Genomic DNA, 23,759 nt, shown 5'->3' with positions numbered 1-23,759 from the left:
GTGTCTGAAAAGTTTAGTGAACCTAAGCAGTTTTTCAGGTGAAATGGCTACAAGAAATGTTCACAATAGCTTGTTAGCGTGTCCCAGCCAAAAGAAAAAGGGCATGTATAAAATGTTGCCTCACGCTGATGTCTGTCTATCGCCAAATACTGAAAACTATGCTTTTAATAAAATGCGGTTAAATTAATATGCAAGGATGTGTCTACTACAGAAACTTGCGATAAGTGAGAACCACGTTGACTAATGAGACAAGACATATTCCTGATGCTTTTTTTTCAACAGTTTTTTTTTGCAGAAAAAATTTGATCACCATTAAGGGTAAGGAGCATCCCCGACATGAGCCTGCAGGTTACGCCCTCGAAGACGATTGCTTCAAGTTCCTCTCCCGAAGCTCCGAAATTCATTAGTGCAACAGCTGCACCCGATGTCTTTTCTTCTGCACCCGATGCGTAGCCATCAGGTATCATTAGCTGAAAATTTTGGAAGACGTCTAGAGTGCGTTTTTTATTACTGGATTTTTGTACAAATCATGCTCAAGTTTCCCTGTTTTCTCAATGAGTGCACGGTATATTGTGTTTCAATCGAGAAACAAGCCACCACGTGTTTCACTTTTTACGAGTGCCGTTTGCAGAGGGCTATATTTCCGATGCCACCCTTTATGAGTCGGGTGTCTATTGAACTGCAGCCATAATCTAAGGCACGATTATACGTAAAGTACTTAGGGAAGAGCTGCTCGACAAAGCAAGTACGCTCAACGTTTTCCAAAGCCTATAGAACACTGAGGTTGATGTCAACGTCGTTACGAAGGGCTTGAATACCACCGTCTAAAGAACAGTGTTTTAGAAAATGCGTAACAGAAACAACCTTTCGAAAGGGGTCTAGCACATGCGTATATGTTACGAGCGCAGTGTTTTCCTCTCCGATCGCCCTTCAACGTCATCGGTTTTGAAGAAATGAAATGTTGCTGAGGCAGCCTTCCGCTGCCTTGCTAGGTTTCATTGCTTTACTGGGCACCTGCTGCCGGAACTGAGCACAGGACACTCGATCTGTCTCAAACGTACATAACTGTTGTCGAAATTAGACACGCAGACTCTAGACTTTTAGTACAGACATTTATCAGATGCAGCGCAACGAAGTTAGTCTCTTGTGTCTAAACGCACCTAAGTGGCAAAGCGGACAGACTGGCGGAAATCATATGAAAAGCGGCAACTACGAATCGATCGCTCACTACTACTTTTTGTTGCCGCTACGCTCCGAGCTTTGCCACGACAAAACAGCCTTTTTTCGGTCAAAAGGGGCTGTTTGCGATCAGTCACCTTGTAACTTGAGCGTACTAAATGACTGGCCACGAGCTTGGTAGCAACCTCTGAGCCTTTGCAAGTCGATCTGCATGTTGTTTAGTTAGCTGTATCATTTAATGTACGAGAACTGTGAAGGATCGCATTGCTGGACACATCCTGCCTTCTTCACATTGACCATAAGCCAATGAAACCTCTGTATGTGAATCTAGCCGACGTTGTCAAGAAATTGCTGGTAGCGATGGGTGAGAGGCTCTTCGAAAGAAGCCCGTTTCTAAAGGTATGAACTCTGTCCTTCTGCTCTTAGAGCACTATAAGAACTGTAAAATGTTTTCCTTGTCAAGCATGTTGCACAATGTACCTGCCTTGTTACATGGGAAGCACATATGACGTTGACCTTTCATTTAAAATAAATATACATGACCAGACTATTTCTGTGATCACCAATAGTTCCTTCCCCTCAAATGTCTACACACTACTGTGGGCCGACTATATTTTATCTGTATCTAGCTCAAAAATGATTCAAGTGTTCGATTCTTTTAAGTTGCGTGTTCCTCACGAAATTTTATATGCCGATTACTAACTAATATTAACTGCACTGCATCATATAGGTTTGCGCATAATTTCATTCGTCTGGTACATTTAACACCAACTACGGAAAATGACATCAACGTTATCAGATTTGAAATTTTAGTGTGGCCTTTTACTGCCATTTGAACGATTAAGATTGTTATTGTATCCACACAAGAGCTGAAGTGTGTTATTCTCTGTAAATGTGTTCTTGTGGCAAAAGAGAAAAGTGTGAATTTGAGGGCTAGTTTTTTTTTGTTAGTCACAATATTAATTAACACTCACAGAGAATGATGTCAAGGAAAGTGTGCGTACTATTATTAGAAGTCATTGTAATGTAAATATGAATAAAGAGAAAGGGACGAAAAGATATACCTTAGCGCCAGCAGGGCCTGGACCTGCAATTTTTTAAGATCACATGTTTGTCTCTGCTGGTCGCAGTCTCTGCGGCGGCAAGTTTTCTTTTCGTCCACATTTCTTTATTCACGCTTACATAACAAAGACTTCTTGTGATATTCCCCACACTTTCTGGTGACAATGTATATTGTTGTGCGAAATGTTTCCTTGCCGATAATTTTTGTTCAGATGTATAATTACAGTGTTTTTTCTGGTATGCATTTCAATCTTTATTTTCACTCGCCCTTGTATTACCTTTTGCCAGTACATCGTATTGTTTCATATATTCTTTACAGGGTGTCCCAGCTATCTTTAGCCAGAGTCTAAAAATATGCTCACACACGCAATTAGAACGTGACCAAATGCATGTTGCTGACCGTTGCCTGGGGTTAGTCAGAGCTTTTATTGTGTGCTGTAAAATACTGTTTATTCGGATATCTTTAATTACCTCGATTTTGAAGGAACAAAGATGGCTAGAAAATTTCAATGAGAAAGCTGTATATTGGTTTGCAAAACGTCTAATTAGACAGTTTAGAACTTTACTTCTGTTATATGTTAGCGTTTTCTGCTAACTACGCCCCGCAACATTGGTCAAGTGGCTAAGGTACTCGGCAGCTGACCCACAGGCCGCGCGATCAAATCCCGGCTTTGGCGGCTGCATTTCCGATGGAGGCTGAAATGTTCTAGGCCCGTGTACTCAGATTTGGGTGCACGTTAAAGAACCCCAGATGGTCTAAATTCCCGGAGTCCTCCACTACGACGTCTCTCATAATCATATGGTGGTTTAGGGACGTTAAACCCCACAAATCAATCAAACAATCTGCTAACTACAAATACCTGTGAAATACACAAAATACCACGTGACAAATCCACTCACGTGCCAGTGCGCACAATGATTTTAGTGCTTCCTAACGTTCCGCATACCAACGATAGCATTTGCCCAGTTGTGGTGTCTCGACTGGGCTGCAATGATGGTGATGACTTTGCAATGAACACGTTTTTCTATCGGCCAGAAAAGCAATAACCACTCTGACTGCTTATCGCTGCAATGAACCGGTGCGAGGGAAGCATATCATTTGTAGGCAGAACGTTAAAGAGCACCAGAATCACGGCGCGCGTGGGCACGCCAGTGGATTTGTCACGTGGATTTTTTTGTATTTCGTGGGCATTTGTAGTTAGCAGAAGAACACCAATATATTACAATTATAAAGTTCGAAACTGTCTAATAGGACGGTTTGCAAACCGATCTACAACTTTCTCATTGAAGTTTTTGATCCATCTTTGTTCGTTCAAAAGTTAATTAAATAAACACATCTAGTAAACTATATTTTGGAACAAAAGATGGTCTGACTAACCCCAGGCATTTGTCAGCAACATGCATTTGGTCACGCTGTAATTGCGCGTGTCCGCATATTTTTAGACTCTGGCTAAAGATATCTGGGGAACCTTTTATATTCTGGCTGCATTAATTCATGTCCTTAACATTGTTTCTTAAAACTAGAGTCCCGTACCGCCCTCACTTGGTTTTAGGATGCTCGTACACAAATTTGTCTGCACACAATCACTGTAAAATAATAGTTAATAAACTGAAATTCATTCAGAAATAATTGAAATAGTATCACCGGTTTTTTTAAAAAAAAGGAATGTTGACATGCTGCTAAACTATATATATATGAAAAATAAGTCTTTTGGAATCAGTTCACTTCTATACCACACAAAAAGAAAAAAAAACAGGGGAAACACAGAAGAAGTAATGACTGCAGCGCTAGAGGCCACACCTATATAAAGTAAAATTTAAAAAGCAATATCCACTTCTGCTACATTTTTCTGTATTGGTGTTTGCTTTCCTAATAGTGGAGCGTGTAACCAGCTGATTGGGAACAAGAAAGGCTTCGGAGGCAGGCGTCCGAACAAATACAGTGAAATTTAACTTGAGGGAACGTCAAAAAAGCAGAAGCAAACAGTTCTCTTAACTGAAAGTTCACTAACCTGAAAACTCACTACAAAACAGAACTGCATTAGACGCAGCAGGTATAAGGTGAAAAGTGTGAATTAAAGCCTATTTTAGTAAGAATTTTGTATTTTTTTGACGACTGGAAGCCTTAAAGCGCAACGCAAAATTGCCCCGAGTGTTTACGTTTGTATTCAGTGTGTCCGGTACAGCTCGTTGCTGTATCACGAAGCGCTCATGGCCGTTTTTGCTCATGGCACGCATCTGATACGCTAAAACTTCAATACGGCAAAACCAAAGAGCGCAAAACTTCATTGAACTGATCTAAAATTAAGCCTTGGTTCATATGTCAAATTTATCCAAGTGAACTATTCGTCGTTGAGTTCTTTTGGCGGAATTGCTTTCGCACAGAAAGCACAGAAAAACCACTGAGGGTTTCCTAAAAGTTCGCTATTTTGAAATATTTATTAGTCCAACCTTCTTACATCTGAAAGTTCCCTGTACCAATATCTTTGCAAATGCCAGCATTAGCACCTTAAAAAACAGGTATATATAATGGATTTCCTATGCAAGAAGAGTCGTAACAGTCAGGGACATTATCTCGCGACATGGTGGCGTGGCTAACTGTGCTGAATGTGATATTTGGCCTGGCCCGTAGCCAGGAATTTTTCAAGGAGTGGGGGTATTCGTGTAAGGTCTTGAAAAACATACATTTAGTTAATTATTCCCGGTAAAACACCCCCCTCCATCCAAATTTCGGAGTGGGGGAGCTAGAGTACTCCCATTAGCTACAATCCCATATTGAACCAAGGCTTGGTCAAAAGTGGTAATCCCATAATAAGACTCAGGTATGGGATTCCATGAACCTACGAAAAAAAAGCGTGATCTTCATTCGCAAGACGTCGCGTCGATAGCTAATGCATCGAGTTAAGGGCTAGCTATATTTTTCATTCATAACTCTACTCCCTCGCTGATCTCGCATTGACATTTGGTCGACTTCCTTACATACGCTCTGTTGATGAAATTAGTTGGCCGATGTTTTTCGTGCTTCAAAATCAGAAAGCATGCTTCAACTATCTTCTTGAAATAAGCCAAATTATCAGTTTACAGCACAAAAGCTATTAGTTTACATATAACTCCGTAATTACAATACTTGATTGATTGATATATGGGGTTTAACGTCCCAAAACAACTATATGATTATGAGAGACGCCGTAGTGAAGGGCTCCGGAAATTTCAACCACCTGGGGTTCTTTACCGTGCACCCAAATCTGAGCACACGGGCCTACACCATTTCCGCCTCCATCTACAATACTTAGTCAATGATATTTAGGGTGATTAGAAATAGCTCACCGAACATCACTTTATCAGAGTAATTTTTTTCAATAAAGAAGCGTGCAGGAAAAAACCGGCAAATTATTTTCTTTTGTCTTCATTCATCCCCACTTTTCTCTGTCTTTACGTGAATAGAAGCATCCAACAACGTGTGATGATTGATATGTGGGGTTTAACGTCCCAAAACCACCATATGATTATGAGAGACGCCATAGTGGAGGGCTCCGGAAATTTCGACCACCTGGGGTTCTTTAACGTGCACCCAATTCTGAGCACACGGGCCTACATCATTTCCGCCTCCATCGGAAATGCAGCCGCTGCTGCCGGGATTTGAAGCCACGACCTGCGGGTCAGCAGCCGAGTACCTTAGCCACTGGACTACCGCGGTGGCGTCCAACAACATGTGAGTATATATATATATATATATATATATATATATATATATATATATATATATATATATACGTCAATGAAAATTGTCCCGGAAAAAAAACTGACGTTTCTACCGAAACATCAGTTTTTTCCGTTACAATTTTTCCTACATGCTTGACATATTATTGTGTACTTTTACATCCGAGTGATTGCGGAACGCCGCATTAGGGCAAGTGCGACTTGACCGAAGAAGCCAGCATTATGAACGGCGCAGGTGATGAATATTGGATAGCGTGGAACGAGTTGCTGGCACGTCATGCAGTGCACGCTATATTTACGAATTTTCGTCAAGAGCTAGATCTCATGGGAACGCAGTCTCCATAGTATTAGTTGCCATATTAGGAAAACAGTGTAATAGTTTCGTGAATGTTTTTTTTTTTAAATGTGATGGGTAATGAGTGAACACTAAGCAAAAAAAGAGGAGAAAAACCTTACGCATGCCTAATCTTAGTTCAATGTTATGAGCACCACTGTAAACCATGCCGGTGCTGGTATCAACGTCAAAAATAGATAAATATATAAACAAACAAATAAATAAATAAATAAATAAATAAATAATATCTTGACAACGAGGCTTCGAAAGTCAGCTTACCTTCCAGAATCAGAAAGGGGTGTATGATTCAACAAGGCAGACACCGAATTATATTGCGTTTTATTCGAAAGGCAGCACTGTTAGGTTGCGCAACAGATTTTTTTTTCTAAGGGTTGCACTTAGCCAGGTTGACCATTTCGAAAGATGACAACGTTCATAGAGTTGTCAGCAGTAAGCTGTTCTAAGCAGCTGAGAGGTTTCTTATTGTGTTTTTTTTAGGCTTTCGCCAGGCATTCTTGCTATATTTGTATATGTTCTTCTAAAATTGTATATATATATTTGACGGATTTCCTTAACACGATGTTTATGAAGCAGTGAGTGAAAATTTTGGAGTTCCACGTTCATGCCCATTGTTTGACGTAGTTGCAAGGAAAAAACCAATAAACGCTACCGCACTACAGCTTTGAGTAATAATGGGCTGAGTACCATGTGAGTCATACTATATTCGCGTATATAAAAGCCGCATATTAATTTCATTGTTCAAATACTCATCACAGGCGTGATGAGTACTTTTGGGCGGCCCAGCGGAAGGTTCGAAGTTCACTGTAATAAAACCCATGAATCCCAACAATTTGCATAAAATAGCTGAAAGAAAGCACTCGTGCACGTCCCCACAAACAATCAAGCCGGTATCGAAGCGCTGCCCTCGCTGCAGAACACGTTGTCCGTATATGGAACGTGGTGTTGCGTGCAATGAGGCCGTTTCTCAGCCAGACTTAATGCTCACTTTTTGCGTCACTGGAAGCCGTGCTTGTTATAAGTAACAATTGTACTTCTTCGTGGCCAAACCAGCGCGAGAAATGGGAGCGCAAGTCACGTGAACAGCAACGAAACAGCCATTTGGGCTAGTTGACGACTGTCCACTGTGAAAGCAAAAAGTGGGGCGAAGTATGTAACAGGAACTTCTCTGTTACGCTCTGTTCTCTGTTCTCTTTTCCAGTCCCTGTTGCGTAGTGCGCTACACTTTTTGCTTTCGCTGTGAACTGCTGCGTTGTCCTTTGTGGAGTAATATAAGCTTAACTTCATCCTTAAATTTTGTCGATGCAGTGGGAATCTGCAGCACTGCTATGCCCGCGCTACGCACACTACTACTAGTTTGATACAAAGACCTCTATCAACATCGTTTATATAAAATGGTATTACCAATGTTAATTTTGCGTTGAGGCACACAACCCTGTTTATACGGGTCTATCCTTCTTTTTTTTGCCCTAAATAATAAAGTGTAAAGAATTAAACAATGCCTATCTTGCCTAAAAACTAAAACTGCGGAATGAATTCGAAATTTCACTTTTTTTTTCGTGTTCAGAGTGAGGAGCAATGCCCACCTTCTTACCTTCCGGTAGAAGATAAATAAGGTTTTACAAGCAAATGATTACAAGTATTTCACACTTACCATCAGTTGTCTCTTCCTCAAACTCTGTAGGAGCATCTGTATGATAAAATAAGAGCATGTCCCATAATTGGAATGGCTAACGGAGACAGTTCGCTCACAACAATCCAAATGTCAGCAGCGAGAAAGCAATTCCCCGTTATGTCATAAATAAAGAAATCACATATGACATGCAAAAAAACACAGTCTTGTAGAAAAAAAATTGAAAAATTCTATTTAACTGCTGCGCACTGTGCTTGTTAAAAGTGCAAATCCAAAAATCATTGAATTGTCCTACGATTTGAGGTTCCTGAAAATATTAGACTTAAACCATTATTTCGGAGGAAAAAGTGAGTGCGAAATGAATAGTGCGTTGTAATTATTGTGTCATTAAAATGGCTAGATTTAAGTCATCGTTGTTTATGAAACATTCAGTCACTTAGAAGGCGCTAGAATTCTCAATCGCAGAGCTGTTCGTGCTAGCTTTTTTTTCGTACTTTGAAATTCTTTTCCCTGATGACATTTCAATAAAATCTAACATTTCACGTTACTTGTCTTTATTGTGGCTAAGCATGTGACAGCTAGACAATTCCATGCGGTAGCAATATAAGTTTATTTAACATTACGGTTAACGTTGCCTTAAATTGAATCTAGTGACTACTGCAACTCTGTGTGACTGGTGGTTTGTAAAACGCATTAAATATTATTGAGTGCAGCGGCCTTTGTGGTAGACTAAAGAGCATTAAAATAAAATGATGAGAGAAATGTTCCTGTGCTTGGGCTGTATAATTGCAACATCGCCCTGTTTCTATTATATACATGCGCTCAATACGTGAAATAAAGATAAAAGCTGACGTACCTCTAGGCATGTACCAGGATTCCGTGTGTCGTCGGGAGCTTTTCCTGGACTCGCCTTTGCTTCCGAACGCCCGAATATGGTAGGCCTCTGCAAAGGACACGAAAAGAAAAAGTGGGTCATGAGAAGCCAAGAACAGTGGTCAACTAGCACAATTGAGAGGTACCAATACAGAAAAAACCGCTCACTAACAAACAAAATGGTACAAAACTGCTGAGCGTGCTGACACTGCGGCAATGTTGATTTGACGAGTGTAAGAAATGTCAGGAGAATGACAAGTACAAGCGTAGACCTGCAAGTTACTTGTTTGAACTAAAAGCCCTACAAAAGTGCAGAAACCTGCAATTCCTGCGGTGTTTACCTGCTCCATTTCAAATCGGAAGAAAAAAAATTTGCATTACAAATTGTGATAGTGTTTTAAGGTTAGCACAGAAACTTAGAGGCAGCCTTCTGAGACAAATACCTGCACACCGATCACCAAGTCTGTGCATTTTGCTGTGTTAGAAAAACCGGCGGGCTCCTAGATGCAGTGATAATTGAACCTAATATTTTTTCCACAGAATGTGAACTATTCATCACTACAATAACCCTGCGCTGATGAAGTGGATGTCCCAAACCAACAAAAATGTGAACTGTTGAAGAGGGAGTATTTTCCCCTCAGTGTTTATTTTGCATTGCCAAGAGCAAGGCTGACTCACACGAGACTTCAATGTATACAACGAAAGCTTGAAGAGCGGACCTTTCAGAACCTTTTCTAAACACTTTATTGGATGCAAGCACACTGCTGGGTACCCATGTCGCCATAAATAATCGTAAATTTTGCGTATTTGGCCAGCATTCACAGTACTATCTTTCGTCATTCTTCGGAGAAGAGTGGTATCCACCACAAGCTTGTTAGGAAATTTGTGCAATTTTTCATGCAGTGGCTGACCACAATGAACGAATATGCCTGAATTGGGTATGTGCCACAGTTAACAGGTGATCAAGAACAAGTTTTCTAATGGGCTGGAGCATCGGACGACCCACTCGTTACGAAATTCGCATTGTTTGACGCCTGGCTGTTCCTTTTATGTTATAAAATGCTTTATTACTCATATTATTGTGATGCGTTTTCCGACATCAAGCCTGCCTAAGGCCAGTTTAGAAATGAGTTGTAGGCACTGGCGATCACCTCTTCACGCACACATTTCATCGGAATGGCTATTCACTTTATTTGTGACCGCAATAATCTGTCTGACGTCGTTAATATATATATATATATATATATATATATATATATATATATATATATATATATATATATATATATATATATATATATATATATATAGTTTTTAATGGTACCTAACCAAACAAATGTTAGAAGCCGTGAGAACAGAGAAACCCCCCCCCCCCCTTAACGCATACACAGAGTTTCTCACGCTTACATTAAGCTGAACTTACTGACAAACGATCTACAATATGCTACAACGACAAACAATATGCGCAAACAAGGGTATTTGTTTCCTAAAGGCGGTGAAAAAAAAAGGCAGTTTAGCCTCCTCTCTTGGCGTGTTCAAGCATGCGCATCCAGCATCGTAAAAGCGGCTGTATTTGTGCTTTACCAGCCACTGCGTGCGTTTTTTTCTTCATCGCTTATAAAGCAAAGCATTTTATCGCCTTATGCTCAAGCAAACCTCCGTGCGAATGCACCGAGTCTTGACGTTCACATTCTACCTTTATCTTTATTTCAAGGAGCACGCCAGCCCCGCTTGTTAGAAAACGCTTCGTCCACGCTTTTGTGGTCCTGACTTGCGTATTCCAGCACGCATCTATTGATTCTTCAAGCGGTCAGCTCTTTCCTTTTGCTAAGAATTTTTGTGCAAAAAGTGAGCGACGCAGGCACTTTAAGGGAGGGACATTCGTGAACCTACTCATACTTGATCGCATAATTTGGACTATACCGAATGCTTGTGTAGGAAATATCCGTGGCCCTGCATGTGTCGTTGAGCGTTTATACTAATTATACAATATTTTCTGATGTTTTATTGGCCTTGTTAAATCGTGATCACGTCCTAAAAATAACTTTCGATCAAGTTTAAGGAGTAACATTTTTTATTGCAAAATGAAAAGTTTTGATGAAAACCGACAACGAAGCAAATTCAGCAAGCTGAGAGAAATGTCAGATATGCTTGTGAAAATGTCTGCAGCTGGCGGTTAATATTCATCTTTGTGGTATTAGACATCGTAGTAGAATATTTTGAACAGACTTTGACCCAAATATAGGTTCTTTCATGTGCACTAACATTCCGATACTCAAGCACTGTTGCATATAACGGAATGCAGCCCGCACTGCCGGGACATTGGCCTTAAAAGTAAGAGGCGTAGCTGCCGAGCCACCATGGTGTTGTCTTTAATTTTTCAATTACCCGGCTTTAAGCTATGATATGAGTAAAAAATGCCTCTGAACGGCATTACGCGAGCCTTATCTACCATTGTGCAGTGCTCATTGATTCTTTTAAAAAACATTCGGGAGAACGTAAGTGTCTCAAATATAAAAAGCACGTGTGAACAGCTGAAAACATAAGTAATGCTTCTTTCCGGATGAGCTTATTGCTGGTATTTTTATACGGCTCCACTCGAGATTGGAACGTACTTATTCACTTAGTACAGGAACAAGGTATTGGCTGTAAAGTACCGGCGTCATTCTTAGTTACGTTGCAACTAATATCTCACAACAGATGAAAAAATGAAGAAATTAAAATTATTTTTACTACGAAAGTTCACTATTGCAATGTAGGACAAGATAATTTTATACATCTTGTGCAATCTTACAGTAAATATCTATTTATAGGATCGGGATTGAGTGGCATACACTGGGAAAACCACTAGCGCACTCTATGAAGCAATTGAAAAATTAATGCTGTTTGATTGATTGATTGATTGATTGATTGATTGATTGATTGATTGATTTGTGGGGCTTAATATCCCAAAACCTCGATAAGATTATGAGAGACGCCGTAGTGGAGGGCTCCGGAAATTTCGACCACCTGGGGTTCTTTAACGTGCGCCAAAATCTCAGTACACGGGCCTACAACATTTCCGCCTTCGTCGGAAATGCAGCCGCCGCAGCCGAGATTCGATCCCATGACCTGCGGGTCAGCAGCCGAGCACCTTAGCCACTATACCACCGCGGCGGGCTGAACTAATCCAGTTTAAGCACTTTGAAGCACTGAAGTAGAGCTCCTGGAACCCTCTGTGAAGTGATTGGAGAAACTAATGCATAAAAGTGAAAAAAATGTTAGTGATTTTGGTGTTGGAATCAGGGTGCTGACGCTCCGAAGGTAAATGTCTTGAACATTAGACTGCGTACTTACGCTTGCAAAATCTGATTACATCGGAACCATATGAATTCCTCGTGTTTTCTGCCACCGTGATTGGGACTCTCGACGGGCAAGGTCCCTAGAGAAAAGAATAACAGAACAGCACTGGGCGTGTCGACGGCCCCAGTGGGTGCTTGAAGGCGAAAAGAAACAATTATTAGATTAATTGAAAAAGACACTGAGAGTCTTTTTATTTTGATACAATGTAAATTTTAATGCCCCAAGGAAAAATGTCATCCGAATAATGCATTTGTGTTTGGAAGTGCATCGGACTCAAAGTGTATGAGCGTAAGCTTCATTTTTGTAAGCTGGCCTTCCCGTATTGGGCGTGGCAACGTTGCCTGCTCATAACCTCGATGAAAGTGTCCTGTCGATGTGTCGCAGTGGACTCCACGCAGAGGTTTGAACGTTGATGGGCACGTTGGCATTGTGTTCGATACAAAACTGCCCTTCACCATGTTAAATGATCACCCACCTTCACAGAGTGTATTAGACTCTCAAAGATATTTCTGGTTGACCCTTCTCACGATCACCGAAGTAGTGTTCTGAAAATCGAAGCGATAGCGGCAGATTCAATTATACATGCATGAAATAGGCCTCGAGGACTTAGCAGACTAAATTGGATTCTGGAAGCTCGCTTCACTTTTGTCCTAAGATGCAAGCCAGCCGAGAAGAAAGAAAGCGTCATCTGGAAGGTTTCTTAAGACTTGAAAATGTCGTAAGTAAACTATCAAAACATGTTAGTGGGCCATATACAAAACACACATTTACTGCAGTTATCAACATCACACGTCAGTGGCTTTTTTTTTTTCTGGACAAAAGCCAATAAAGCTTTCCGAATTGAATTGGACTTATCGATGAACTAGCTTGCCGCCTCACGTTGTTTCAAAAACTGGAAAGTCGGAAGCAGAGACGTGGTATGAAATAGTCTTTCAGGTACTCGCAAGCACGCACCGTACGGCAGTGGAGGCCGCCGCACTATCGTTCTCGTGGTAGAGCGCTACTCTAACTTCTGGTCTCGAACATCGCAGTTTGTGAAAAAGCATAACTTCATTTCTTTTTTGGGGGGCATTCAGCACAATACACATTTCACATGAAGCAGTGTGCTGTAGTCTGTTAAAGTTTGCGTAGAACTTTATGGGCAGTGTAACAGCTTCCTTGTCAACTCACACAAAACCTGCGAAAGGCTCGCTCACCAATTTATCTTCGTTTCAATCATTATTTCGGCTCTCGCAGTCCCTCATACGGCGGTGCCTTACAAAACCACAACTCCAATCAATAAGCCCTAGAGAACCAGACCGCTTTGATCTGCAGGTGAGAAAGAGGGATGAAGTAGTGCGGTTTGACAAAAACGGACTTTCCGTGAACGCTTACATTTTGTTTGTTTGTTCTACATACAGGCTTCATCAAGGTGAGTGGGATCTCAGTACAATATTACTTTGGCTTGATGTGCGTGACTCATATTATGGGTTGCTCAACATGTAACCCTCTTCATCCTGCTATCTTAATCTCCTCAGTATCTATTTTCCGTCTTCTTTATTTCAAAACTAATGAATTTCAAAGAATCCATGAGGATTAACAAGGTCAATCAACTGGTCATGCAGTGGCCGTGGCTGGCAAAATGTAAGAAGAAAAAAAAACTTGGACCATCGACCATCCACTCGAAGAGAACCCTCATTGGATGCGAAGCAGCAGGGTTCCGCACATGTGGTGTCACAGGTTGAACGGCGCTAACGCGGGTGCTGCGGTGAGCGCTGGAAGATTCATTCGAAGCGATGGCTGCCGTAGGACACGTAAACACATATTTCAGCATGTACGTTAGGCGCGAGTTAAGTTCATTGCGCATGAACCAACGAGTCGGCTCGGCGGTGTAGCGAGTGGTGGTCGCGGCAAGTGTTGCGCACGAACGGACGAGGCAGCAGCTGCGGGCACTGCGGCGAGGACGTGCCAGGTGAGAGAGAGAGACGTCAGAGCGCACTGCGAGGGGAGCGTGACGTCAGCGCGCAGCAGCGGCGTGACGTACTTGGCACCGCGCCCACACCTGCGGTGCGCGGTGTGTACGTATGGAAAGACAGCGTTACACAGTCTCGCCAACCATCTTGTTCACATCTAATTGAAATGAGCACCACCGCAGTGTCTAATAAGCTACCCTACACTAGGTGAACCTAACAGAGAAAGAATTGGCAAGAAAAAAGAAATATGCAAAATATAATAGACTATTGTCTAGAACGCCCTCAAAAAAAAGTTCCCCCTAACAGCCACAACCGTTTGAATAAAAGTCACACTAGAGGAAAGATGGAGATACCTCGTTTAGTTGTCCATACTGGAATGCATACGCCAAGTTTTCAGGATCTTGTTCTCTGACGCGCTCTGGGATCCAAGCGGTTGAATCGATTTGTATAGCACACCAGTAAAAAGGAAGAAGGAGTACCAATAAAGAGATGGAAGCATGTCACACTTTTAGCCATTCGTATTAGCAATTAACAGCAATTTGTATAATCAACACTCAAGCACTTGCTACACAACGATTAACGGATATTTTGCCTTTCTTGCATTAATTTGGTCTGATGCGTTGATCTGTCCTTTTCATTTACTGAAGCCAGCAGTATTGGGTGTAACAGTTGACTTTATGAAAATCCGCTTTAGCAAGCGTCCAACAGGTCAATAATTCAAACATTTCGATGGGTGCGCTTCTGAGTAACCTTCTCACTATCTCAACACAACGCCGTGCCAGGATCTAATGAGAAGTTACCAGCACACATGTAGTTTAGATTAGCAGGTTCACATGTGTGTGTGTGTGTGTGCGTGTGTGTGTGTGTGTGTGTGTGTGTGCGTGTGTGTGTGTGTGTGTGTGTGTGTGTGTGTGTGTGTGTGTGTGTGTGTGTGTGTGTGTGTGTGTGTGTGTGTGTGTGTGTGTGTGTGTGTGTGTGTCGTTTTCTGTCTGTCGCTTGCGCACCTTTTTCCTCTGCCTACTTCCACACGCCAGTGCATGACGGCAGTCCAGATGTTAATATGTGGTTAGCTTTCCGGCCTTCCATTTCCCCATCTCTCTCTTTGTATTTTTGCGTTTTTAGAATTTTCGTTGTGTAAACTACAGCGCACCTATTGCTAACATCCTCGCCTCCTATCCTTCTCTTTCTACTTCCTATTTCTCTGGCATAGGGTAGCCAATGGTGCACTTTTATGGGAATACTTTTCATGCGTTCTGCTTTTGCTTCCTCACTCTCGTATTTAATGTGCAGCATTCAAAAAATCAAAAATGGCCAAGCATGCATCGTACTTCTTTCTGAACATTCCATTGTTTAACACTCCCTTTGCGTGAATGTTCAAGTCTCAGTACAGAGACTGCATATGTAAAGGTTCGTAGATGTGTTCATTTGTATGCCTTCGCGGTTACTGACAGTGACAATTCTGGGGCCAAATTATTACGTAAAGAAAAAAAAAGGTGTAAGCAGTGCCACACCTAGACACCAACCTTTCCTTATATGCATTTATGTTTTAACAAGAAAGCAACTTCGTTTTCTACGAGGAGCATCCTTCAACTAGGTTTTTAATAACAACAAAGCTTTAAAAACCACACTTCAGGCTACTTATATCTCTAGAGGTACCACGTTTCTAGGATGTATCACTAATAAATATTGTTGAGAATTGACATCCCAAAACCACCGTATGAGTATGAGAGAGGCCGTAGTGGAGAGCTTCGGAAATTTCAACCACTTGGGGTTCTTCAGAGTGCACCTGAATCTAAGGACGCGGGCCTCAAGGATTTTCCCTATATGAAAAATGCGGCCTTTGTGGCTAGGATTCAATCACGCGACCTGGAAGTCAGAAACCTAGTGTCTTAGGCACTAGACCACCGTGGCGGGTGAAGATTTACTACTAAATATAAGTTAATTTTCTGTGTTCTCCAATCGTAGTCATTGCGCAATGACAGTGGCAAACACCTTCCTCGAAGCCATTGGCGTGTTCCGTCGAACTAAACACATGATCAGATTATTTGGCTGGTTTTCTCATTGAGATACGCGCATTCGGTACTATCCTATGGCATCAAGCCCTTTCGTTGCGGGAAGGAAGCATGCGCGCTGCAACATTTTTATTCGAGTTCCCTAATGCATCTTTCACACGAAGGCGATCCTCGTTAAAGCGCCGGTCGAGCGACTCTACTCGCATACATCTGGTGTCGACAGCTGCAGTGTGGTGCACTGGAAGCCGCACCATTATATAGGCAGACCTTGAAATTGTTATTCCAACATGGGCTGTGGCAGCCACCACAGCCCATGTTATACATCCACGTCACGTTACGCTTGAACGGAAAAGCAGGAGTGCGCCGGCGCTCGGTGCGACCTGTTGATCTCCTGGCGCACTTCGGTTCTCAGTTACCGGGACACGGGTTCTCACGGCTCGTCGGCTTCGCATGCATCGATCGCCGCTCTCTGTCACGCCTCCCCGTTAACTATGCACGCGAGTCGGTTCTTGATGACGTGCATGCGTGCGCTTGTGCCAACTCTGGTAACAACAACGCGACGTGCGTACAAGGTCTCGAGCCATGGGTGCAACGCTTTCCCAGTCTTCCTCGCCAGCCCGGTCGCCAGCCGGTCCCGGATTGCTTCAGCGAGCCCGCGAGTCTAATGAGCGCTCGTCGCTGGCAGTTGAGCGGTTTCTCTCCGTTTTCTTCGGCTCGGTGCTCGTATGAGCATGTTTAGCCTTGGTCGCTGCATGGCATGCGTGGGTCGCTTAGGGACGACGGAAGCAATACGCCCTTCAAAGCCTGGGTCACTTGTGTGGGAAAAAAACAAAGCCAAAATGCAATCAAAATTTTATTTAGGAAATTCGTCAAAAGAGGTTTACATGGAAAACATGTGTATGTAAGGCCCTTCGTTGTCGGACTGGAAGTCGAGGACACTAATGAAGAAGCCTTAGACGTGTACAGAAAAATAAATGGTAAAGGTTGACTCGCAGCATTTAACCACCCAAATAGAGTCTGATTATGACATACATAGTATAGTGGAAGAATCCGAATAATTTCAACCACCTCCATACCATTAAAGCGACAAAAATTGCACAATGATGGGTCCTAAATCATTTCGCCTCCAAAAAGTAAATTATATTGTACTTCTACATTAAGGGTTCTAAGGTCGACAGAAATCGCATTTGCTAATAATAAAATGAAAAAAGCCATGAATTCTTTCTTTGTGATGTACGAAAAGTTTATGCCGCGATGGGATTCTGTTCAAAGCAAGAAAAGGCGAATATTGTGGCTTTCTTAAACGCACCGCGAAAGGAAGAGGTAAATACCTGGCGCCCACACAAAGGTATCAGGCGATCCGCTTGCGCAAGTGAGATGGCTAGCCGCTTCCCACAACAAAATATTTCCACGATGCACCCTCATTTAAATTTTCTCGTTTCCTTGTCACGAAAAATTCCGGTCTGTCGTAACAGAGCGGCCACGTTACCCATGGGACAGGATTTTTCGGTTTCAATATCACCATGATATTTGGATAACTAATTATGATAACTTATGGAAAACTTTTGTAACTTCTAAAAGAACTAAATACGCCGTTAACATTGGTTGCCTAAATCTTCCCTGTTTAAATGACAGCGTTGAAGTGAATGATAATAATTAGTAAGCTTTTGTTATTTAGTCACTCTAGACACGGTAAAACATTTCCACCTTTATGCGCAGTTGGTCAGATAAGTCGACAAAATCCGGAGTGTCAACGGAGCTTTAATTTTTTAAGAATATTGCCATGGGGTCGTGACGTGGCCGAAGACAGGAGACTTGGTGTTGGAATTTAACTGTTTATTTGGGCGAACCTGTGCCCGGTAATAGGAAAGTCCGATTACAGCAGCAGTCTCGCACAGATAGCAGTCTCGGACTGATAGCGGCGAACGGAGCGTCGGCCTTCGATCAACAACTCACAAGCGGCGAAGCGCGTCGGCATTTATACTCTTGCCGTCGAATGTTCTAGCGTTATCGCTGGCGGTGGCGTAGGTTCCAGAACAATCTGTACCGTTCGCACAGTGGGCGTGATCTTATCGAAATGATCTACTACAGTCCGGAACCTTCTGGAAAACTGCAGGCGCGGTTTGCGCTGAGAATCGTGTGGTGTTTTGGGACGATAACGAAAACTTGGGAAATGGAACGTGGCATTGCCCCCCTCTGAAAAAAAAGGCATCGTCCGGATGCTTTAACTAAAGATGAAGGTACAATAATAATGCAAGAAAGTACAACTAATAAATTACGATGAAACAATAATACAAAAAAAACACTGTTTCACTCGGTTAACGCGCATGAAACGGCTTGAGGCGCGCGACATGCACGACTTCAGGTCGCGATCGGCGTCGTTGAGAGTTCGTGATTCCGTCGGGGACAACCTCGTAATCAAGTGGGCCGAGACGTCGAACCACCCTGTACGGTCCGAAGTACCGTCGCAGAAGCTTTTCACTTAGTCTACGTCGGCGTATCGACGTCCACACCCAAACACGTTCACCGGGCTGGTATTCCACGAAGCGTCGTCCAAGGTTGTAACGGTGGCTGTCTGTCGTCTGTTGATTCTTGATACGGAGACGCGCAAGTTGTCGGGCTGCTTCGGCACGTTGAAGGTACTCGCTCACATCTAGGCTTTCTTCGTCGGTGACGTTCGGTAACATGGCATCGAGCGTCGTTGCCGGGCTCCTTCCGTAGACCAATTTGTATGGAGATATCTGCGTCGTCTCCTGCACCGCCGTGTTGTATGCGAAGGTCACATACGGAAGAATGGCGTCCCACGTCTTGTGTTCGACATCGACGTACATTGAAAGCATGTCGGCGATCGTCTTGTTAAGCCGCTCGGTGAGGCCGTTGGTCTGTGGGTGGTACGCTGTCGTCCGGCGGTGGTTTGTTTGGCTGTATGCCAAGATCGCTTGAGTTAAGTCGGCAGTGAATGCCGTTCCTCTGTCGGTGATAAGGACCTCCGGGGCGCCGTGACGTAGGACGATATTTTCGACGAAGAACTTAGCTACCTCGGATGCACTGCCTTTTGGCAGGGCTTTTGTCTCGGCGTAGCGGGTGAGGTAGTCGGTAGCTACCACGATCCACTTGTTTCCGAAAGCCGACGTCGGGAACGGCCCCAGTAGGTCCATACCAATCTGCTGGAAAGGTCGGCAAGGTGGATCAATTGGCTGCAGAAGTCCCGCTGGCCTTGTCGGCGGTATCTTGCGTCGCTGACACTCCCGGCATGTCCTCACATAACGAGTGACGTCGGTGGTAAGACGTGGCCAGTAGTACCTTTCTTGTATCCTCGCGAGCATGCGAGAAACACCGAGGTGCCCTGCCGTCGGATCGTCGTGCAGGGCCTGCAGGAGTTCTGGTCGCAGAGCTGAAGGCACCACAAGGAGGTACTTAGCTCGAAGCGGTGAAAAGTTTTTCTTTTGTAGAAGACCGTTTCGTAGAAAGAAGGACGCAAGCGCGCGCTTGAATACCTTCGGGACTTCGGCGGTCCTGCCTTCGAGGTATTCTATTAGGGCCTTAAGTTCCGGGTCGGCCCGCTGTCGTTCAGCGAAGTCGTCGGTAGTTATCGTTCCCAAGAAGTAGTCGTCATCCGGGTCGTCGGGTAGCGGTTGGTCGACAGGCGCACGAGAGAGACAGTCGGCGTCGGAGTGTTTTTTGCCGGACTTGTAAATGACAGTAATGTCATATTTTTGAAGTCTCAGGCTCCATCGTGCGAGGCGAACAGAAGGGTCCTTCAAGGTGGCTAGCCAACACAAGGCGTGGTGGTCGCTCACAACTTTGAAGGGCCTGCCGTAGAGGTAGGGGCGAAATTTCGATGTAGCCCAGATGATGGCGAGGCACTCCTTTTCTGTTGTGGAATAATTTGCTTCTGCTTTGTATAGCGATCGGCTGGCGTAACTAATAACCCTTTCAAGTCCGTCAGTCCTCTGCACAAGAACGGCGCCAAGACCTACGCTGCTTGCGTCAGTATGTATTTCTGTCTCGGCGAATTCGTCGAAATGGGCAAGTAACGGAGGCGTCTGGAGGCGATGTTTAAGCTCCTGGAAAGCGTGTTCCTGTGGCGTTTCCCACTTGAACTCCACGTCGGCCTTGGTAAGGTTAGTAAGAGGATCGGCGATGCGGGCGAAGTTTTTCACGAATCGCCTATAATAGGCGCACAGGCCCAGAAATCGGCGCACGGCTTTCTTGTCAGTGGGTGGCGGGAAGTCGGCGATGGCGGCTGTTTTCCGTGGATCGGGACGAACTCCAGACTTGCTGATAACGTTCCCCAGAAACAAGAGCTCCTCATACGCAAATCTGCGCTTTTCTGCCTTCAGTGTGAGCCCGGAAGCCTTAATGGCTTTAAGTACAGCTTCAAGGCGCCGAAGATGCTCGTCGAAACTCGAGGAAAACACGACGACGTCGTCCAAGTACACAAGGCAAGTCTGCCACTTCAATACTGCCAGTACTGTATCCATAACGCGTTGAAAAGTTGCAGGCGCTGAGCAAAGGCCGAAGGGCATCACCTTAAACTCGAAGAGGCCGTCCGGTGTTATAAACGCCGTCTTCTCTCGGTCTCTTTCGTCGACTTCGATTTGCCAATAGCCAGTCTTGAGGTCCATTGACGAAAAGTACTTGGCGTTATGGAGCCGATCAAGTGCGTCGTCTATTCGTGGGAGTGGATACATGTCCTTTCTTGTGATTTTGTTCAGGCGGCGATAATCGACGTAGAAACGTAGGGTCCCATCCTTTTTCTTCACTAACACCACGGGGGATGCCCATGGACTCTTGGACGGCTGGATAATGTCATCCCGCAGCATTTCATCAACCTGTCTTTTCATGGCCTCACGTTCTCGCGTCGAAACCCTGTACGGAATCTGACGGAGTGGTCTGGCATTTTCTTGAGTTATGATGCGATGTTTCGTGATTGGGGTCTGCCGAATTTTCGATGACGACGAAAAGCAATCTTCGTATTGCAGAAGCAGGGCCTTGAGCTGTTCGTGCTTATCGTTCGGAAGTCTGGGATTGACGTCGAAAGCTATGGGAGGGGCTTGGTTCCTCTGAGCACATTCCGCAGAATCGGCGAGGGCGAATGCACTGGTGGCTTCGACAATTTCTTCGATGTATGCGACCGTTGTTCCTTTGTTCACATGTTTGTACTCATTGCTGAAATTCGTGAGCATAACCGTTGCTTTTCCTCCCCGCAGCTCTGCAATTCCTCTTGCGACGCAAATATTTCGGGTGACCAACAGATGCTGACTGCCTTCAACGACGCCTTCCAAGTCAGGTGATTTAGGAGCACCGACTGAAATAATGACGCTTGAGCGAGGAGGAATGGTGACTTGTTCTTCCAGCACATTCAAGGCATGGTGTCCTGACGGCGTGCGCGGTGGTAGTGCTCCTTCTGTGGATAACGTTATCGACTTCGTTTTTAGGTTGATGACAGCACCATAGAGGCATAAGAAGTCCATGCCAAGGATGACATCTCTCGAGCAACGCTGTAGGACTACGAAGTCCGTAGGATAAATACGGCCGTTAATGGTGACTCTCGCTGTGCAGATTCCTGCAGGCGTTACGAGATGGCCTCCGGCTGTGCGGATTTCAGGACCTTTCCAAGCTGTCCTAACTTTCTCTAACTTCGCGGCGAACGACCCACTGATGACAGAATAGTCGGCTCCAGTATCGACGAGAGCGGTCACACTGTGGCCGTCGATAAGAACGTCGAGGTCGCTAGTTCGCCGTCTCGCATTACAGTTAGGGCGTGGCGTCGGGTCACGGCTGCGTCGGCTTGTTCCGCTGCCTCCATGTTGCGTCGTCAGGCCACCTTCGGTGAGTTTTCGCCGTCAGGGCTTTGCCTGGTTGGCGTTGTGTTCGGAAAGCTCCGTCGCGGCGTCGTCGTCGTCGGAGGATCTTTGGTAGTTCGTCGCACAGCAACCGCACCTCCACCGGTTGCTGCCCTTAGTTTCCCGGATACGGGCTAGGAGACCGGCCCCGCGTTGGGCCAGAGTACTGCCGGTGGTGCGGTGACGTGTGGCGGCTGGGCGACGGCGAACGCGAAGGGCTTCGTGGTGTCCACCGAGTTCCTGTCAGGTAGTCGGCGATGTCACGTGGTCGTTCTCCTGGCTGTGGACGCGGTGCATTGACGGCGAAGCCACGCAGTCCCATCTGTCGGTACTGGCAACGGCGGTAAGTGTGTCCGGCCTCGCCGCAGTGGTATTAGAGCGGGCGATGGTCAGGGGTGCGCCAGACGTCAGTCTTCCTTGGTGCACTGCGCTGGGCCGCTGGCGAACGGTATGACGTTGGTGGGGGTGGTGGCGGCGGTGGCGTCTGTCGACGGAAGTGCGATGGGGCGGCGTTTTGGCGTGGACGGGGAGGAGCGTTGTGGCGCAGTGCAGCGGCGTAGCTCATAGCTTCTGGCTCGGGCAGCGGTGCATGGGGAATTCGAAGCGATTGCCGAACTTCTTCTCGCACAATGTCGGCGATTGAATCCACTTGAGGCTGCGCTGAAGGCAACAGCTTGCGCAGCTCTTCCCGCACGATCGCTCGGATCGTTTCACGCAGGTCTCCGGAGTTACTGGCTTGAGCAGCAGCGCAGTCTGCAGTCAGGCGACGATTATACTGTCTGGTGCGCATGTCCAGGGTCTTTTCGACAGTGGTCGCTTCGGCTGCAAATTCTTGGACGGTTTTCGGTGGGTTTCTCATCAGTCCCACGAAGACCTCCTGTGTGACCCCTCGCATGAGGAAACGGACTTTTTTCTCCTCAGGCATGTCTGGGTCAGCGTGACGGAATAGTCGGGTCATTTCTTCTGTGAAAATGGCGACATTTTCATTTGGTAGCTGAACCCGGGTCTCTAATAAAGCAGCGGCCCTCTCTTTGCGAGCGACGCTCGCGAACGTTTGTAGGAATGCGCCGCAGAAAATATCCCACGTTCGGAGCGTGGACTCCCGATTTTCGAGCCAGGTCCTTGCGGTGTCTTCCAAATAGAAGAACACACGACGCAGCTTTTCGTCATGGTCCCAATGGTTGAGGGCGGCCACACGGTCGTATGTTTCTAGCCAGGACTCAGGGTCTTCGAACGATGACCCATGGAAAATTGGTGGTTCCCTGGGTTGATGCATGACCATCGTGGGCTGGGATGCTGCGGTTGTCATTGTCGCTGCAGTCGCGGTCATGGCCTTGGTCTTCCGCGCCTTGTCTTCTAGAAGCCCGTACTCCGGTGGTAGCCCTTGCTGTCGGTGGCTTGTTCGCTGCTCCTGGTTGGCGTCGGTGTCTTCTCCGCGACGTGGGCTGGGTTCACGGCTTGACGGGGGCGTCCGGTACATGAACGAAGCAGCACCTCCACCAGATGTCACGGGGTCGTGACGTGGCCGAAGACAGGAGACTTCGTGTTGGAATTTAACTGTTTATTTGGGCGAACCTGTGCCCGGTAATAGGAAAGTCCAATTACAGCAGCAGTCTCGCACAGATAGCAGTCTCGGACTGATAGCGGCGAACGGAGCGTCGGCCTTCGATCAACAACTCACAAGCGGCGAAGCGCGTCAGCATTTATACTCTTGCCGTCGAATGTTCTAGCGTTATCGCTGGCGGTGGCGTAGGTTCCAGAACAATCTGTACCGTTCGCACAGTG

General features: G+C 45.1%; 1 protein-coding gene across 2 annotated transcripts in view; it reads right to left on the bottom strand.

Moving 5' to 3' along the window:
• Positions 1 to 23,759, bottom strand: part of LOC119187743 (Hig-anchoring scaffold protein) — a 632,807-nt gene that overhangs the window by 450,126 nt on the left and 158,922 nt on the right. For both annotated transcript variants that reach the window (XM_075878863.1, XM_075878864.1), the window contains exons 2-3: positions 8,803 to 8,889; positions 7,968 to 8,003 (exon numbers count right to left, since the gene is read on the bottom strand). In XM_075878863.1, coding sequence (XP_075734978.1) covers positions 7,968 to 8,003; positions 8,803 to 8,889 — 123 coding nt within the window. The remainder of the gene's footprint in view (positions 1 to 7,967; positions 8,004 to 8,802; positions 8,890 to 23,759) is intronic.

The sequence above is a fragment of the Rhipicephalus microplus genome, chromosome X (assembly GCF_043290135.1).
Source record: "Rhipicephalus microplus isolate Deutch F79 chromosome X, USDA_Rmic, whole genome shotgun sequence".
Lineage (NCBI taxonomy): Eukaryota > Metazoa > Arthropoda > Arachnida > Ixodida > Ixodidae > Rhipicephalus > Rhipicephalus microplus.
This window is presented reverse-complemented; position numbering and strand designations above follow the sequence as displayed.